Genomic DNA, 20,794 nt, shown 5'->3' with positions numbered 1-20,794 from the left:
AGAATCTCATGCTATTTGAGATTATTTAAAATATTTTTAAATAAACAATTTTAGAAAGATGTACTATATTTCATTAATTCTTAAATTGTGTGTGCATGTGCACACATGTGCAAGGGCATACATACATGTGGGCATGTGTGTTGAGGCCCTAGGTTGATGTGGAATATTTTTTTCACCTTATTAAACTGATTGAGTCTCTCCTAAATGCAGAGCAGACTTATTTAACTAGTCTGTGTAATAAGTCTGTTTAGTTTGTTTTAAGGATTCCTCATGTTCATCTCCTGACCAGTGAGATTAAAAAGAATAGGCACACCTACGCACCTTGTATTTCAATAAGAGCTTAGAATTATAACTCTTATTTTCATGCTCTATATCATATTTGGTCAACTCTCTTTCAATCCTTGGTTTATTTTATTTTGAAGAATAGTCAAAACACCAAAATGTCTTTTTATATCTTGATCAACTACTAATCATTGCTAGGCAACATTATTTGTCAAAGTACACAAATAGTGCATAATCATGACATAGTCTAGTTAGAGAGCTATTTATTCCAGGTGGTATCAACATAATATGAAATGATTTGACTTAAAGATAAGTTGTGTCAATACTGTACATTCTGTTTGATAATTCAGAACTTTTTTTCTTGTGTTTTGAGATAAAATATTTATAGAGTTCTTCTTGTACCTGCTTAGCCCATGCTGGCCTTGCATTCTCAGTTCTCCTGTTTCAGTTTCCCCAGTTCTAAGATTACAAGATGTTTTTCTCCACAGATGTTTAGCATCAAAGGTATTTTGCTATTGGCTGTTGAGAACAGTTAAGCCATTAACTTGTTTATTAAGGACAATTTTTAGGTGACAGAAAAGCAAAACAACAACAACAAAAAAAAACAAAACAAAATCTGTGTTGTAACTGTATGTATGTATGTATGTATATATGCAGGCATGCATGTTTTTATTTTCTTGAACTGGGAATAAAGCCTAGTCTCTCATTTGTGTTCTTCCTTGTACCAATTATCTTACTGTCATGTTTTTCCTAATTGAGACAATGCCCACTAAATCATCATAAACCCAAGTTTTAGAGGAAAATAGGAATATTTTGTTCATTTATATGCATAGATGCCTAGAGCTAAATTTCCATTCCAAATCTGTCAGAAACTAAAAACAGGACCCAGAAGGAATACAAAGTACAGATCAGCCTATGTTAAATGGAAAGATAAAAAGACTCTCAAAACCAAGGGTATTTTAACAAATCTTCATATTTTACTTCATGACTATCAAACACTACTTCTCACTTCTTGTGTGTGTACTTGGGCAATGAAACACTTCCTGGTAGTGATCATAAGCATAGAGCAACTTAGGGTTAAAACCATTAGCAGTGATTTTCATGGTCTCAAAGTGACAAGTCCCTCTTTAACTTCCAATTAGTTAAGACAACCTTATTTTATACTATGATATAATATACTATGCTAGCTTGTAGATATTTCTAGAAGCAAAGGTTTTAGTACTCACATTTTTCTATTCTTGACATCAGGGACAATTAGTAATACGTAACAAATGCGTGGAGAACTTTTATTGGGTTAGTTAATTAACAAAAAGAAGATGTGTAAAATGCAACTTTTGTTATGCAAATTTTATCCACTTCTGTTATGATTTTGTAGGTCCAAAAGTACATCCATCAGAAAACCTGGTAACAATGCAGGTGAAACTTTGAAATTACTTGGATTCAGAAGCAGAGAAAGTGGTTGGTTTGCAATTGATGACACTGTGGTGAGAACTGTCCAGAGTGGCTTGGTATCATTCGAATTATGTGAACATTTACAGAGGTAAGGCCATAAGAAACAATCAGAGGTAATGGCTCTCTCTTATAGCATGTAATTAGTGTGTAGGAATGAAATCATACAATTATATTTTTATTACTCAGATAGCTATATAAGCTGTCTTTTAGGGTGTACTTGGAAATGCAAACCACAATTGACATGGACCCTCTGATCGCAGGTTTGCTCAGGATAGCTTAAGTAGGTCTTTCAAAACACCTTGCAACATCAGTCTGTTTTTATAGGTTTATCTTAACCCCAAAATAGTTTCAGAACAGCACCTTCATTTCTTAAATTGCACAGGGGAGTAATTAACTGTTCTTATTTTGCTCATCTTATAACTATCTGGATATAAACAGAATTTGTTATTTCAGTTCTTTCATTTAATTTCCTCATTTCCATGTTCTGTAGACAGCCCATTAAGGGAGCATGTTAGACAGTTTTAAGGTACATGTGGTGTAGATACTCATGAAGAAAGACAATTCCATCTCTAAAGATAGGTTTCATTTCATAATGACAACCTTACCTCTATGATTATCCTGAGTCGAATTCTGCACAAACATCCTGTGAGATGAGAGTGCAATTGAATGAGTGAATCTTGCCTCTTAGCAAGATCCTGTGAGTGAATAAAAGAAGCAGAGGGAAACATCAAAGACAGTGGAAGAGCTGGTTTTACTTGGGTTTTCCCCAGTCTGGTGCCTCAGGGGAGCTATGGTATTCCACAGTAGATGGCTTTGATGGTTCAGCCTGACAGTCCTCGTTTGTGGGAAAAGGCTGCTCTGAATAAGAACTTTTCTCCTAGTCTCTGTAGAACAATCAAGGGTTAGCTTGCCCCTTTCTGTGATCTAAGTCTGTATCAGTTTAACCAGATGTTGTAACAAAGTGTCTCATATTGAGTTATTATCTTACAGTTCTAATACATTTCTCATACAGTACATGTGATCCTTTTAATTCTGAATACCCTTTGGAATTACAATATTAATGTTGAATTAGAGTGATCCTAGTGACCTCATCATAATTTATGTATCTCTGTGGGAACATAAAATTTTATACTCTGAGCATTAGTACTAGAGGATATCCTTTAGGGATGAACAAAATTTAGCACCAAACAAGATTCATTATTTTACAAAAATGACACAGAAATGGAGATGAGTATTTCATTCCCACTTATTTGTGTTTCATGGATGGATTATTTTGAACATAGTTTGCTTCTGTATTTTGAAGCACTATTTCAATACTATTCTGTAGCCATGCTCACATCAATGATGGAATCATGAAAATTATGAAGCTTAGTAAGTGCATAGTCATACAAAGAGTACAGCACATCCACACAAACCAGTGCAGGATGGCGTGAAATCACCTAAGAATGTATGGTTGAAGCTGATGGATCTAGGTTCAATTTAGCAAGCTTTTAAACAGAACATCATATGACATTTTTTAATTAACTTTATTTTACAAAACAAAGATAAATGTACAGATTTTAAGCATTTTTTGCATAAAATTATACATTACATTTTTGTCAGTAATTTTTTTCAGATTTTAAAATAATTTTTACATAAAACTATAAGAATATATTTTTAGTCAGTACTTGATTTTTTTAAAGGTTTGATAGTATGCATTGAAAACTTAATAGTTACAATGAGCATAAAGTACATGTAAAACACAATGTAACATGGAAATAGTCAACGTTTTCTTCTTGTGTAAAAATTTTTTTGTTTTGTTTTGTTTTGTTTTGTTTTCTTCATTTCTTGGACTTCATACAGTCTGTGAGTTGTTTCTGAAGCAGTGCGAGCCTCTGGGGATAGCATCCCATTATGAGTGACTGCATATTATGTCTGTTCTTTTGTGACTGGGTTATCTCACTCAGGATGATCTTCTCTAGATGCAGCCATTTTCTTAACAATTTGGTCAAGTCATTGATTCTGGTGGCTGAGTAGTATTCCATTGTGTAAATGTACCACAATTTTTGTATCCATTCATTTTCTGAAGGACATCTGGGTTCTTTCCAGCTTCTGGCTATTATAAATAGAGCTGCTATGAACATTGTGGTGCATATATCTTTGTTGTGTACTAAGGTGTCTCAAGGTATATGCCCAGAAGTGGAATAGCTGGGTCTTCAGGTAGTATTATGTCCAATTTTCTGAGGTATCGCCAGACTGATTTCCAGAGTTGTTGTACTAGTTTGCAACCCCACCAACAGTGGAGAAGTGTTCTTCTTTCTCCCCAACCTCGCCAGCATCTGTTGTCATCTGAGTTTTGGATCTTGGCCAATCTGACTGGTGTGAGGTGGAATCTCAGGGTTGTTTTGATTTGCATTTCCCTGATGGCTAAGGATGTGGAGCACTTCCTCAGATATTTCTCAGCCATTCGATATTCCTCAACTGAGAACGTTTTGTTTAGCTCTGTACCCCATTTTTTAATAGGGTTATTTGATTCTCTGGTGTCTAACTTTTTGAGTTCTTTGTATACCTTAGATATTAGGACTCTATCTGATGTGGAGTTGGTAAAGATCTTTTCCCATTCTGTTGGCTGCCGTTTTGTTTTCTTGACAATGTCCTTAGCCTTACAGCAACTTTGCAATCTCATTAAGTCCCATTTGTTAATCTTTGACCTTAGAGCTTGAGCCATTGGTGTTTTCTTCAGAAAATTTTCTCCTGTGCCTATATGTTCCAAAGTTTTCCCTACTTTCTCATCTAATAGTTTCAGTGTATCTGGTTTAATGTGGAGATCTTTGACCCACTTACACTTGAACTTTGTACAAGGAGATAAGAAAGGGTCTATTTTCATTCTTTTGCATGCTGAGTGCCAGTTGGACCAGCACCATTTGTTGAATAGGCTGTCCTTTTTCCATTGAATGTTTACGGCTCCTCTGTCAAAAATCATGTGACCTGGGGTTGCAAGCTAATACAACCACTCTGGAAATCTGTCTGGCCATACCTCAGAAAATTGAATATAGTACTACCTGAAGACCCAGCTATTCCACTTCTAGGCATATACTCCAGAGACACTTAATACACAACAAAGATATATGTACCACAATGTTCATAGTGGCTCTATTTATAATAGCCAGAAGCTGGAAGGAACCCAGATGTCCTTCAGAAGATGAATGGATACAAAAATTGTGGTACATATACACAATGGAATACTACTCAGCCACCAGAAACAATGACTTAACCAAATTCTTAAGAAAATGGCTGCATCTAGAGAAGATCATCCTGAGTGAGATAACCCAGTCACAAAAGAACAGACATAATATGCAGTCACTGATAGTGGGATGCTAACCCCAGAGGCTTGCACTCCCCCAGAAACAACTCACATACTGTATGAAGTCCAAGAAATAAAGAAAACAAAAAAATATACATATATTTACACAACAAGAAGACTTTGACTATTTCCATGTTGCGTTTTGTTTTGCATGTACTTTACGCTTATTGTAACTATTAGATTTTCAATGCATACTGTCAAGTCCTTGAAAAAAATCAAGTACTGACTAAAAAAATATATTCACATGGTTTTATGTAAAAATTATTTCAATGTCTGAAAAAACAGTACTGAGAAAAATGTACAATTTTAAGCAAAAAATGTTTAAAATCTGTACATTTATCTTTGTTTTGTAAAATAAAGTCGTTTAAAAAAAAATCATGTGACCATATATGTGAGGGCTCATTTCTGGATCTTCTATTCTATTCCATTGATCCACATGCCTATTTCTGTACCAGTTCCATGCAGTTTTCAGCACAATTGCCTTGTAATATAGCTTGAGGTCAGGGATAGTGATTCCCATAGATGTTTTCTTGTTGTTGAGGATGGAGTTCACTATTCTAGGTCTTTTGTTGTTCCATATGAAATTGCACATTGATCATTCCCATTTCATGAAGAACTTGTTGGAATTTTGATGGGGATTGCGTTGAATCTGTAGATTGCTTTTGGTAGGATGGCCATTTTTAAAATGTTGATCTTTCCAATCCATGAGCAAGGGAGATCTTTCCATTTTCTGAGATCCTCCTCAATTTCCTTCTTTAGAGGTTTGAAGTTCTTGTTGTACAGGTCCTTCACTTGCTTAGTTAGAGTCACACCAAGGTATTTCATAGTTTTTGTGGCGATTGTGAAGGGTACCTTTTCCCTAATTTCTTTCTCCACATGTTTGTCCTTTGAGTATAGGAAGGCTACTGATTTGTTTGAGTTAATTTTGTATCCAGCCACTTTGCTGAACTTGTTTATCAGCTGTAGGAGTTCTCTGGTGGAATTTTTGGGGTCACTTAAGTATACTATCATGTCATTGGCAAAGAGTGATGTTTTTATCTCTTCCTTTTCGATTTGTATCCCCTTGACATTTTAACCAATGCATATAAACATACAGAAGCTGATTTACCAAAACATGTATCAGTGTAGTAAAAAAATGCAATAAAATATGTTTTTAAAATATATACAGACAGTGTTCATTTACCATAAATTGAGTCTGCAGGTTCTAAGTGAGTCAGAAAGGGAAGAAGGTAATCCTAACCAAGGAAATACCTTGATGCACCCACATTTACAATTTCTTCTCTGAGCATTTCCTTTTAAAATTTTGATTCTTTTATTTATTTCATATTGTTTGAGACAGGTTCTTACAAGATAGCATCAGATACCATGGAACTCTCAATTCATACAAAGCTGGCCTCTATGTCATGGCAATTCTCTTGTCTCTACCTCCTGAGTTCTGGAATTATTGATTTAAACTAACTCATTTGGATTAATTTAATTTAATTTTGTAATTGTTGTTAAAGTCTAAGACATAAATACACATTATTCTAGGTACACATAGCATCAGAATTACCATAATACCACCTCCATACCCACAAGAAGTTTTTTAAGACTAACAACATGCCTGGAGTTGTCCTTTTCTAAGATTGCAGTGCCTTCTACTGGGCCCCTTCTGGGTGGCATACTTATGCTGTTGAAGTACTTTCTAAATTAATGATAAAAATACATTATAGTAAATACAAAAGCCAGTAACATATTGCTTATTGTTAACATAAAGTATCATGTAGTACACATAATTATATGTGCCATAATTTCATTCACTTGGCAGGGCAGTAGATTTTTCATACCAACATTACCTCAAATATTCTTGTACAATGTAGTGAACACTGCAGTATCACTAAGTGATAGAATTTCTCAACTCCATTATACTCTTATAGGACCACCCAGGTTTATGCTTTCAGTCACTGATTGAAATGCATGACACTATAAGTAAAATATTTGGGGCACATATAGAGTTCAGCTGAGACAAGATGATTACCTTAAGGACATGTTTTAGAGCGGTATAGGGTAGTGCACACTTGTAATCTCAGGTGGAAGGCTAAAGAAGGACCTATGTGAGTTCAAGGTTGGCTGGGCTATATAGCAAGAAGGAACCACATAAATATAAACAAAAGCATATTTTGTAATTTAACATTAGAAATAGGGAGAGATCTTAGTCAGCAAAGTTATTGCCATGCATACAAGCGGATCTCAGTTCAGTTTCCCAACATTCAAGAGCCTTACCATGCCAGTTAACACATGCAACTCCAGTACTGAGAAAAGAGACAGACTGATCTCTAGAACTCAATCACCAGCTAGCTGAGAGGACCTGATGAATTGTCTAGGTTCATTGGCACTCTGTCTAAAATAATGATGAACAGGATAGTGAGAGATACCTAATATCTAACATTGAACTATTTTTCCCCATGTATACACATACTGGTATCCATACACCTAAAGATACAGATATATACATCCACAGATACATGGATATAAAACACACAAACAGACACATAGACAAAAAAATAAAGACAACAAAGAACATAGTTGATCTGAACTTGTTTTTTTTCTTACAACTTTACTTAAAACAGAGAGATACATGTACAGATTTTTAAAAGCATTCTGGCAAAACACTGTATGAATATAATTTTGCCAGTACTTAATTCTTTTAGAGGTTTGATAGCATGCATTGAAATCCCACTAGTTACCATAAGCATAAAGTACATGTAGAACAGAACACAACATGGAAACAGTCAGAGTTTTCTTGGTGTATATAGATTAAACATAATAATCTTTGAATACCAAAAAATTGCCACAAGGCTATATTCCTAGCTCATGGATTATTAATGATTTAAGGTCTAGGTGTACCATACTCTGAGAGGGTGCTATACACTTATTATTTTCCTAAGATGGACTGAGACTTTCATTTTGGCCTTTGTTTTTCTTGAGCGTCAAAGGGCCTGTGAGTTGTTTCTGGGGTATGCACAGATTTCTGGGGCTCGTATCCAATTATCAGTGACTGCATATTATGTCTGTTGTTTTGTGACTGGGTTACCTCACTCAGGATGATATTCTCTAGATGCATGCATTTTCCTAGGAATTTCAAAAAGTCATTGTTTCTAATAGTTGACCAATACTCCACTGCATAAATATACCACAATATTTGTATCCATTTATCTACTGAATGACATTTGGGTTCTTTAGAACTTCTGGCTATTATAAATAGGGCTGCAATAAACATTGTGGTGCATGTGTCCTTATTGTATGTTAGAGCATCTCTGGGGTATATGCCCAGAAGTGGAATAACTGGCTCTTTAGGTAGTACTATGTCCAATTTTCTGAGAAAACACCAGACTGATTTCCAGAGTGGTTGTTCCAGCTTACAACCCCAACAGTGGAGGAGTGTTCCTCTTTCTCCATATTCTTGCCAGCATCTTCTGTCATCTGAGGTTTGGATCTTAGCCATTCTGACTGGTATAAGGTGGAATCTCACGGTTGTTTTGATTTGCATTTCCCTGATGACTAGGGATTGTTGAGCACTTCCTTAGATGCTTCACAGCCATTTGATATTCCTCAACTGGGAATTTTTGGTTTAGCTCTGTACCCCAATTTTTAATAGGATTGTTTGATTCTCTAGTGTCTACCTTCTTGATTTCTCTGCATATATTGGATATTAGACCCCTATCAGATGTGCGATTGGTAAAGATCTTCTCCCAATCTGTTGACTGCTGATTTGTTCTCTTGACAGTGTCCTTAGCCTTACAGAAACTTTTCAATCTCATTCAGTACCATTTTTTTGATCCTTGGTCTTAGAGCACGAACCATTGGTGTTCTGCTCAGGAAAATTTCCCCTGTGCCTATTTGTTCTAAGGTTTTCCCTACTTTCTCTTCTAATAGTTTCACAGTACCTGGTTTAATGTGGAGATCTTTGATCTACTTGCACTTAAGCTTTGTACAAGGAGATGAGAAAGGGTATATTTTCATTCTTCTGCATCCTGAATGCCAGTTGAACCAACACCATTTGTTGAAGAGGCTGTTCTTTCTCCATTAAATATTTCCACCTCCTTTGTCAAAAGTCAACTTACCCAACGTGTGAGGGCTCATTTCTGGATCTTCTATTCTGTTCCATTTATCAACCTGCTTATCTCAGTACCAGCACCATGCAGTTTTTAACACAATTGCCTTGTAATATAGCTTAATCAGGGATGGTAATTTCTGCAGATGTTTTCTTGTTGTTGAGGATTAATTTTAATATTCTAGGTTTTTTGTTATTCCAGATGAATTTACAAACTGCTCTTTCCAACTCTGTGAAGAATTGAGTTGGAATTTTGATGGAGATTGCATTGAATCTGTATATTGCTCTTGGTGAAATGGCCACTTATACAATGTTGATCTTTCCAATCCATGAGCATGGGAGATCTTTATATCTGCTGAGATCTTGAATTTCCTTCATTATTGACTTGAAGTTCTTGTCATACAGGTCATTCACTTGCTTAGTTAGAGTCACATCAAGGTATTTTATGTTGTTTATGATTATTGTGAAGGGTATCTTTTCTCTAATTTCTTTCTCAGCATGTTTGTTTTTTTGAGTAGAGGAAAGCTACTGATTTGTTTAAGCTAATTTTATATCCTGCCACTTTGCTGAAACTGTTTAACAACTGTGAAAGTTCTCTGGTGGAATTTTGGGATCACTTAAGTGTACTATCATGTCTGCTACAAACAGTGATATTTTTACTTCTTCCTTTCCTATTAGTATGCCTTTGATATACTTTTATTGTGGGAGAGTGGGCAGCCTTTTCTAGTACCAGATTTTAGTGGGATTGGTTTAAGTTTCTCACTGTTAAATTTGATATTGGCTATTCATTTTCTGTATATTGCTTTTATTTTGTTTAGGTATGGGCCTTGGATTCCTGTTCTTTCCATTCCTGTTTTTAAGGGCTGATGAATTTTTTTTCAAATGCTTTATCAGCATCTAGTAAAATGACCAAGTAGTGTTTTCCTTTGAGATTGTTTATATGGTAGATTACGTTGATGAATTTCCATATATTAAACTATCCCTGTATACCAGGAATGAAGCCACCTTAATCATGGTGAATGATAGTTTTGATGTGTTCTTGGATTCTGTTTGCAAAAATTTTGTTGAGTATTTTTGCATCAATGTTCATAAGGGAGATTGGTCTGAAGTTCTCTTCCTTGTAGGGTTTAAAAATAAGGGTTATTATGGCTTTAAAGAATGAGTTTTGTAGTATTCCATCTGACTCTATTTTGTGGAATAGTTTGGAGAGATTTGGTATTAGATTGTCAATAAATATCTGATAGAATTCTGCACTGAACCGATATAGTCCTAGACTTTGTTTTTTTAATATGGAGGCTTTTGATGACTGCTTCCACTTCTTTAGGTGTTATAGGATTATTTAGATGGTTTACCTGGTCCTAGTTTAACTTTGGTATCTGGTATCAGTCTAGGAATTCATCCATTTCCTCAAGATTTTCCAGTTATGTTGAGTATAGGCTTTTGCAATAAGATCTGATGATTTCTTGAATTTCCTTTGTTTCTTTTGTTATGTTTCCACTTTGATTTCTGATTTTGTTAATTTGGTTACTCTCTCTTTGCCCTCTAGTTAGTCTGGCTAAGGGTTTATCAATCTTGTTAATTTTCTCCATGAACCAGCTCTTGGTTTTGTTGATTTTTTAATGGATCTTTTTGTTTCTATTTGGTTAATTACTGTTCTGAGTTTGATTATTTCTTGACGTGTTATCTTCTTGGGTCTATCTGCTTCTTTTTCTTCTAGAAATTTCAACTGTACTGTCAATTTGCTAGTGTATGCTCTCTCCAGTTCCTTTTTGTCGGCACTCAGAAGTATGCGTTTTATCCCCATCAAAATTCCAAACCAGTTCTTCATGGAATTGGAAAGATCAATGTGCAATTTCATATGGAATAACAAAAGACCTAGAATAGCAAAATCCATCCTCAACAACAAAAAAAAACATCTGCGGGAATCACTATCCCTGACCTCAAGCTATATTACAAGGCAATTGTGCTGAAAACTGCATGGTACTGGTACAGAAATAGGCAGGTGAATCAATGGAATAGAATAGAAGATCCAGAAATGAGCCCTCATGTATATGGTCACCTGATTTTTGACAAAGGAGCAGTAAACATTCAATGGAAAAAGGACAGCCTATTCAACAAATGGTGCTGGTCCAACTGGCACTCAACATGCAAAAGAATGAAAATAGACCCGTTCTTATCTCCTTGTACAAAGCTCAAGTGTAACTGGCTCAAAGATCTCCACAATAAACCAGATACACTGAAACTATTAGATGAGAAAGTAGGGAAAACCTTAGAACACATAGGCACAGGAGAAAATTTCCTGAACAAAACACCAATGGCTCAAGCTCTAAGGTCAAAGATTAACAAATGGGACTTAATGAGATTGCAAAGTTTCTGTAAGGCTAAGGACATCGTCAAGAAAACAAAACGGCAACGAACAGAATGGGAAAAGATCTTTACCAACACCACATCAGATAGAGGCCTAATATCCAAGGTGAACAAGGAACTCAAAAACCTAGACACCAGAGAATCAAATAACCCTATTAAAAAATGGGGTACAGAGCTAAACAAATCATTTTCAGTTGAGGAACACCGAATGGCCAAGAAACATCTGAGGAAGTGCTCCACATCCTTAGCCATCAGGGAAATGCAAATCAAAACAACCCTAAGATTCCACCTCACACCAGTCAGATTGGCTAAGATCCAAAACTCAGATGACAGCAGATGCTGGCGAGGCTGCGGAGAAAGAGGAACACTTCTCCACTGTTGGTGGGGTTGCAAGCTAATACAACCACTCTGGAAATCTGTCTGGCGATACCTCAGAAAATTGGATATAGTACTACCTGAAGACCCAGCCATTCCACTTCTGGGCATATACCCCAGAGACACTTTAATACACAACAAAGATATATTCACCACAATGTTCATAGCGGCTCTATTTATAATAGCCAGAAGCTGGAAGCAACCCAGATGTCCTTCAGAAGACGAATGGATACAAAAATTGTGGTACATATACACAATGGAATACTACTCAGCCACCAGAAACAATGACTTAACCAAATTCTTAAGAAAATGGCTGCATCTAGAGAAGATCATCCTGAGTGAGATAACCCAGTCACAAAAGAACAGACATAATATGCAGTCACTGATAGTGGGATGCTAACCCCAGAGGCTTGCACTCCCCCAGAAACAACTCACAGACTGTATGAAGTCCAAGAAATAAAGAAAACAAAAAATATACATATATTCACAAAACAAGAAGACTTTGACTATTTCCATGTTGCATTTTGTTTTGCATGTACTTTACGCTTATTGCAACTAGTAGGTTTTCAATGCATACTGTCAAGCCCTTGAAAAAAATCAAGTACTGACTAAAAAATATATTCACATGGTTTTATGTAAAATTTATTTTAATGTCTGAAAAAACAGTACTGACAAAAATGTATAATTTTAAGCAAAAAATGTTTAAAATCTGTACATTTATCTTTGTTTTGCAAAATAAAGTCATTTAAAAAATAAAAAAAAAAGATGGTATACATGAAAAATTTTAGAATAAAGTTTTAGTTAACAACAACAACAAAAAAAAAGTATGCGTTTTATGCTTAGTACTGCTTTCATTGCATCCCATATATTTGTGAATGTTATGTTTTCATTTTCAATAAATTCTAGAAAACCTTAATTTCTTTCTTTATTTCTTCTTTGACCATGTTATTTTGAGTAGAGCATTGATATATACAGCTTCCATGTGTTTGTGGGCTTTTTGTTGTTTTTGTTGTTATTAAAGAGCAGCCTTAATCTATGGTGATCTGATAGGATGCAGGGGAGTATTTTAATTTTCTTGTATATATAGAGTCTTGTTTTTTGACTGACTATATGGTCAGTTTTGGAGAAGGTGCCATGAGGTGCAAAAAAAAAAAAAGTGTATTATTTTGTTTTAGGGTGAAATTTTCTGTAGATGTCAATTAATTTTACTGCATCCTTGTTCAGTTTCTTTTTCCATAATTTGTTCATTGATGAGAGTGGTGTGTTGATATTTCCCACTATTATTGTGTGATGCAATGTATGTTTTGAGCTTTAGTAGTATTTCTTTTATTTGGATCATATATGTTTAGGATTTAGAATTCATCCTGATAAATTTTCCCTGTAATGCGTAAAAAGTGTCCTTCCTTATCTTTTTTTGATAACTTTTGTTTGAAAATCTACTTTATTCGATATTAAAATGGGTACTCCAGGTTGTTTCTTGGGGCCATTTGCTTGGAAGGCTTTTTCTCAACCTTTAATTCTGAGGTATTGTCTGTCATTGTCTCTGAGATGAGTTTCCTGTATGCAGCAAAATGCTGGATTCTCTTTATGTATCCAGTCTGATAGTCTATGTCTCTTTACTGGGGAATTGAGTCCATTTATGTTAACAGATATTAAGGTGTAGTGATAGTTGATTCCTGCTATTTTTGTTGTTAGAGGTAGAATTATGTCTGTGAGTCTTTCTTCTTTTGGTTGTCTTGCTCAGTTATTTTCTTGCTTTTTGTTAGTGTGTAGTTTCCCTTCTTGTGTTGGGTTTTTCCATCTATTATTCTTTGTATGGCTGGTTTTGTGGTCAGATATTGTGTAAATTTAGTTTTGTCCTGGAATCTCTTGGTCTCTCCATCTATGGTGATTGAGAGTTTTGCTGGGTATAGTAACCTGGGTTGACATATGTGTTCTCTTAGGGTCTGTATGATGTCTGTCTAGGATCTTCTAGCTTTCATAGTCTCTGTTGACAAGTCGGGTGTAATTCTGATTTGTCTGCCTTTATTTGTTTCATGACCTTTTTTTCTTACTGCTTTTAGTATTCTTTCTTTTATTTGAAAACTTTGCGTTTTGACTATTATGTGTCAGGAAGAATTTCTTTTCTGTTCCAATCTATTTGGAGTTCTGTAAGCTTCTTTTATGCTCATGATCATCACATTCAAGGGTAGAACAGTTTTCTTCTATTATTTTGTTGAAGATATTTACTGTTCCTCTTAGTTGATATTTTTCGCCCTCTTCTATTCCTATTATCCTTAGGTTTGGTCTTCTCATTATGTCCTGGTTCTCCTGGACATTTTGGGTTAGGAGCTTTTGTTTTTGCATCTTCACTGAATGTTTTGTCTATGTTTTCAATGTTGTCTTCAGCCCCTTCAACCTCTTGTAGTCTCTTGGAAATACTTGAATCTGTGACTCTTGATTTCTTTTTTAGGTTTTTCATCTCCAGGGTTTTCTCTTTTGAGTTTCTTTATTGTTTCTGTTTCCATTTTCAATTCTTTCATCTCTTTTGTTGTGTTTTCTTGTAGCTCTTTAAGTTATTTGAATGATTTTCGTGTTCCCTCTTTAAAAGCTTCTATTTGTTTATGGTTGTCCTCCCATACTTTGCTCTTCTTGAAGATCTCCATCATCATCTTGAGGTATGATTTAAGGTCTGAGTCTTCTTTTTCTGGATTGTTTGGCTATCTACTGCTTGCTGTGGTTGTTGCCATGTTGTCTTGGTTTCCATTGTTTAAGTTTTTTCGTTTTCCTCTTGCAATCTTTTGCCTGCGATTATAAGTGGTCTTGTTGTCAGTGATTGGCACCTGTTTCTTTCGTGGACCTGACATTCTGTGGGCTCAGGCAGAAAACCGCTTCTCAGTCTTTGGCTTTTAGTCAACAAGCAGTGTGTTCTGGTAGCAGTGACTCAGCTCTGTCTTTGTGGATTCAGGTGTGGTAGCTTTGTGAAACTGTTCTGGGAGCTCAGCCCTGTGCCCACAGGTTCTGAGTACTATTGGCAGGTATTTCTGTCTTTCTCTAGGCCAAAATGGACCCTTTACCAGAGAGCACAGTATTTTCTGCTCTCTGAGAATTCCCGATGTGCTCTCCCTTGACCTATGTGCTAGGCTCCCCTCTGTACAGGTGTAAGAGGGCCTATAGAGTTGAACTTCAAGCACTGCCTTTTCACTGGCTCCCACTGACAAGGGCCTGTGCCTTACTATGGGCCTGTGTGTCTATTCTGTGAGTCCAGGTTTTACGGGCAGACCCCGAGTCCCTCTGCCAGATGTTTGGCCCCACTCTGGGCCACAGGGGTGTGTTTTCCACATGCTTGCCTGTCCCTCTTCGTTCCTTGGTTACTCACAGTGCAATATCACCAGGCCTGTGTCTCCAGATCTCTGCTGCTCCAGGTGCCAAAGCCTAAACTTGCTTCTTGACTGCTAGGGTTTCATTAAAATCCTTCATTAATATAGTTAGTTGACCTTCAAAATGTCTGTTTTAAGTGAAAGTTAATAAAAGTAATTTTCCCCTGTATCTGTGGTGTTTCAATGCTTCATTCTCCACTCAGATCTTGCCTCTTTTCTTTTAAACAGGTTTATAGTGCTCCATCTCTCTTCCCCAGTGGACAATAGCCATTTGATTTCATTTGTCAAGTCTTTAGAGGAAACCTTCCTCAGCACCACTGCCTGCATTGTACTGTCACACAAGAAGGACAATCCACATAGAGTAGTTATTTTAGTGGTGCCTTCTAAGGAGTTAAATCTGGCTCTGAAGAACTTGCGCTCAGAAGGATTTGGAGGACTTCCAGAATCATCTAAACATTTCCAAGTAAGAGAAGGAGAACAGCTTCTTTTAAGGTTTACTGGAAACATATTGGGTTCAAGTAAGTATGAGGAGATATCCTTACATATTCTAAAGACTTTAAGCCACAAATCTTAGATGCAACACTCTAAACTTGTGTTAGTAAGATAGACCTCCTTAAAATTTAGTGAAACATTTATAGAAAAATCCTTAGGCACTTTTCTCTTCACAGGGTTGTATGTGTGTTTATGGAATAATTTTAGGTGATATTCTTTTGGGACTAGTCTACTCTGTGATTGCTTCCTGAATTCAGGCTAGTATCTTCTCTTCCTCATGACTTCTTAGCTTCCAGTCAGTATTATGAGCATGTTTACACACAGTAATAGTAATCTCTGGAGAAACATATCATGTAACAGATGGCTCCCCACTTATAATTATTTCATGTAGAATGGTTGACTTTATGCTATACAAAAGCAATATACATTAAGTAACAGTGGAACATTCTGAGGTTTGATCTTTCTTCAGCTTAGTGGTATCAATAGATACTTTCTGTGATATCACAGCTCTTAGTTGGCAACCCAGTCTTGAGAGAGAAAGAACCTATATTATGTGATATATTGGGTTGCTAGGTCATACTGTTACGTATGTGAAGTACATTGTGTGTTTCTGATATATTTTCAATTTTATATGTTTGTTTAAAAGTGACCCCATCTAGTAGGAACTGTTTGTTACTTTTATGATAGAACTATATTACCCTCCATTACACCTAAAATTACATCCAAGCTCTTTAGTGTGCCCTACAAAGAATCTAACATAGGGCAGGAATCTTTTAAAAAAAATATGGCTAGAAGTATAGCATGTAATTCCTTATTATAAATGATATATATATATATATATATATATATATATATATATATATATATATAATTTTACATTATTTGTTGTTTTGATTTTCAAGACATAGGTTCTCTAAGTAGACCAGGATTGCTTTAAACTCACAGAGATCCCCTTTCTCTTACTCCTGAGTACTGGGATTAAAAGAGGTCAGGGGGTGCCCAGAAGAACTACAGGAGAGTTCTCAATCATAAGGAAAGGGGTGAGTCAAGTCTACTCCCCACTGTCTACCTGCCAAGAACTCTCGTGCTCAGGTAGCAGTGCTGCCTGAGAGCACACACTTCCAGCCCAAGTCCAAACGCAGCCCAGCTTTATCAGGACTGGGCACTGCCATCAGGAACTCACAGCCTAACCAGAGAGCTGAGCACCCAGAAACAATCTCCCTCTGGATACCATGGTCCCACAGACCCACAAGAGAGACAAGCTCCAATAAGAGACAACATCACCTAGCATCACCTATAATAAGATGGCAAAAGGCAAGCATATAACTCTAAGAAATGGAAACCAAAAAAAAAAAAAAAAAAAAAAACCTGGCAATATTCCCAGCATTGCAAATAGTGAATAACCCAACTCAGCAGAAAAACAAAATTTAGACTTAAAAGCATACTTCATGATGATGATGGAGACCTTTGAGAAGCACATAAATAACATAATAAATAAAGTACAGGAAAGCCAGGAGAGCACAGGCAAACAAGTTGAAGCCCTTAAAAAGAAACACACACACACACACACACACACACACACACACACACACACATACACATACAAACAAGCAAAAACCCACAAAAATCACCTAAAGAGCTACAGAAAGGCACAAACATCCAGGTGAAGAAACTGAAAACAGAAATAGAAGCAATGAAAAGAATTACAGAAGGAGACAACCCTGAAGTTAGAAAACATAGGGAATAATAGATGTTAGCATTACTAACAGAATACAAGAATTAAAGGAGGAAATCTCAGGGGATGAAGATACCATAAGAATTCAAGGACTAAGAATATAGCCTTGTACCAACACCACATAAGATAGAGGCCTAATATCCAAGGTATACAAGGAACTCAAAAAGCTAGACACCAGAGAATCAAATAACCCTATTAAAAAATGGGGTACAGAGTAAACAAAACGTTTTTAGTTGAGGAACACCGAATGGCCGAGAAACATCTGAGGAAGTGCTCCACATCCTTAGCCATCAGGGAAATGCAAATCAAAACAACCCTGAGATTCCACCTCACACCAGTCAGATTGGCCAAGATCCAAAACTCAGATGACAGCAGATGCTGGCGAGGCTGCGGAGAAAGAGGAACACTTCTCCACTGTTGGTGGGGTTGCAAGCTAATACAACCACTCTGGAAATCTGTCTGGCGATACCTCAGAAAATTGGATATAGTACTACCTGAAGACCCAGCCATTCCACTTCTGGGCATATACCCCAGAGACACTTTAATACACAACAAAGATATATGCACCACAATGTTCATAGCGGCTCTATTTATAATAGCCAGAAGCTGGAAGCAGCCCAGATGTCCTTCAGAAGATGAATGGATACAAAAATTGTGGTACATATACACAATGTAATACTACTCAGCCACCAGAAACAATGACTTAACCAAATTCTTAAGAAAATGGCTGCATCTAGAGAATATCATCCTAAGTGAGATAACCCAGTCACAAAAGAACAGACATAATATGCAGTCACTGATAGTGGGATGCTAAGCCCAGAGGCTCGCACTGCTTCAGAAACAACTCACAGACTGTATGAAGTCCAAGAAATAAAGAAAACAAAACAAAACAAAAAAAATATTTATAAAACAGGAAAACTTTAACTATTTCCATGTTACATTTTGTTTTACATGTACTTTATGCTCATTGTAACTATTAAGTTTTCAAGGCATACTATCAAACCTTGAAAAAAATCAAGTACTGACTAAAAAATATATTCATATAGTTTTATGTAAAAATTATGTTAAAATCTGAAAAAAAGTACTGACAAAAATGTATAATTTTAAGCAAAAAAAAAGAAAGAAAGAAAGAAAGAAAGAAAGAAAGAAAGAAAGAAAGAAAGAATATAGCCTTGTGGCAATTCTTGGTATCTAAAAATCATTATGTTTAATCTTTACACATCAAGAAAACTTTGACTATTTCCATGTTACATTTTGTTTTACATGTACTTTATGCTCACTGTAACTAGTAAGATTTCAATGCACACTATCTAATCTTTAAAAAATCAAGTACTGACAGAAATATATTCATATAGTTTTATGCAAAAATGCTCTAAAAATCTGTACTTATATCTGTGTTTTTTAAAATAAAGTTGAAAAAAATCATTGACACAACAGTCAGAGAAAATGCAAACATCAAAAAGATTCTAACCCAGAACATCCAGGAAATCCAGGACACAATGAGAAGACCAAACCTGAGGATAATAGGTGTAGAAGAGAGCAAAAACTCCAAACTAAAAGACACAGTGAATATCTTTAAGAAAATTATACAAAAAAAAACTTCCCTAACCTAAAAAAGAGATGATATGAGCATACAGGAAGCCTACAGAGCCCCAAATAGACTGGAACAGAAAATAAATCCTTCCTGACACATAATAGTCAAAACAACAAATTTTCAAAACAAAGAAAGAATACTAAATGCAGTAAAAAAAAAGACAGGTAAAATATAAAGGCAGACTGATCAGAATTACACCAGACTCTTATACAGACTATGAAGGCAAGAAGATCCAGAACTAACATAATACAGACCCTAAAAGAACATAAGTTCCAGCCCAGGTTAGTATATCCAACAAAACTCTCAGTCACCATAGATGGAGAAACCAAGATATTCCAGGACAAAAACAAATTTACACAATATCTATCCATGAATTCAGCCCTACAAAGAATAATAGATAGAAAACTCCACCACAAAGAGGGAAACTTCACCCTAGGAAAATCATGAAACTAATCCTCTTGTAACAATCACCAAAGAAGAAAAGCACACAAACATAACTTTACCTCTAACAACAAAAATAGTAGGAAAAAACAATCACTATTCCTTAATATCCTTAACATCAATGGACTCAGTTCTTCAGTAAAAAGACATAGACTATCAGACTAGATATGTAAACAGGATCCAGCATTTTGCTGCATACAGGAAACTCGTCTCATCAACAAAGACAGGCACTACCTCAGAGTAAAAGGTAGGAAATAAAACTTTCCAAGCAAATGGTCCCAAGAAACAAGCTGGAATAGCCATTCTAATATTGAATAAAATAGATTTTCAATCAAAAAAAGTTATCAAAAAAAGACAAAGAAGGATACTTTTTTACTCATCAAGGGAAAAATCTATCAAGATGAACTCTCAATCCTGAACATCTATGCCCCAAATACAAGGGCACCCATATTCAATAAAGAAACTCTACTAAAGCTCAAAGCATATATTATACCACACACAATAATAGAGTAGTATAGATACAGATGAGGATGCTTTCAGCTAACCATCGAACTGAACATGGGGTTCCCAGTGAAAGAACTAGAGAAAGGACTGAAGGAGCTGAAAGGTTTGAAACCTCATGAGAACAACTCATCAATCACCCAAAGCACTGAGCTGGCTAGGGTGATTGGGAGAGGGAGCCCCTTCATGGAAACAAGTTGAGGAGAGGAAGGGAGGAAGAGGAATGGGGGGAGGGTAGAACATTTGAAATGTAAATACAGAGAATATCCAATAAAGTTGAAAAAAATTAAATGGCTGTTAAGTAAGAAACAACTTTGTGTCACTTTAAAAATAATGTAAAGATAGAAGGAGAAATAATGCATTTGAAGGGACAAAGAATAGTATTTCCTTAGTGACCATCTACTGAGATCAAAGTTGTGACATTTCTTCTGATAGGTTTTGGGGTGCAAAACAGAGACCTAAAGAGGTGTATCTCCAAAGATCTAAAAACTTAAATTTACAAGTTATATTACAGTTTAATAATTTAAAATAACATTATTTTACAAAGTTAGTATAAAACCTTTTGAAGAATACTTCCCCAAGAAAGTCATTTTTTTCTTAGAAATCTGCTTTGCTCAAGTAGCCAGATGACAAGATGTAATCATACACAAAGGAGTCTACTCCAATTTTTTTCTATAATTGATAAGTATTTTATTCCTGCTTTTTACTGTAGTTTAGAAATTTACCAAAATGTATTTTAGCTGCCATAAATGGGAAACAG

General features: G+C 35.7%; 1 protein-coding gene across 1 annotated transcript in view; it reads left to right on the top strand.

Moving 5' to 3' along the window:
* The window catches only part of DTHD1 (death domain containing 1), a gene marked incomplete at both ends in the record, with an annotated part of 106,195 nt that overhangs the window by 46,557 nt on the left and 38,844 nt on the right, over positions 1–20,794 (top strand). The window contains 2 exons of the mRNA XM_080938278.1: positions 1,658–1,822; positions 15,500–15,789. Of these exons, the coding sequence (XP_080794404.1) occupies positions 1,658–1,822; positions 15,500–15,789 (455 nt within the window). The remainder of the gene's footprint in view (positions 1–1,657; positions 1,823–15,499; positions 15,790–20,794) is intronic.

Source organism: Micromys minutus (assembly GCF_963924665.1).
Source record: "Micromys minutus genome assembly, chromosome: 1".
In the NCBI taxonomy this organism is placed as follows: Eukaryota; Metazoa; Chordata; class Mammalia; order Rodentia; family Muridae; genus Micromys; species Micromys minutus.
The sequence above is the reverse complement of the archived record's forward strand: the minus strand, read 5'-3'. Positions and strand labels throughout refer to the sequence as shown.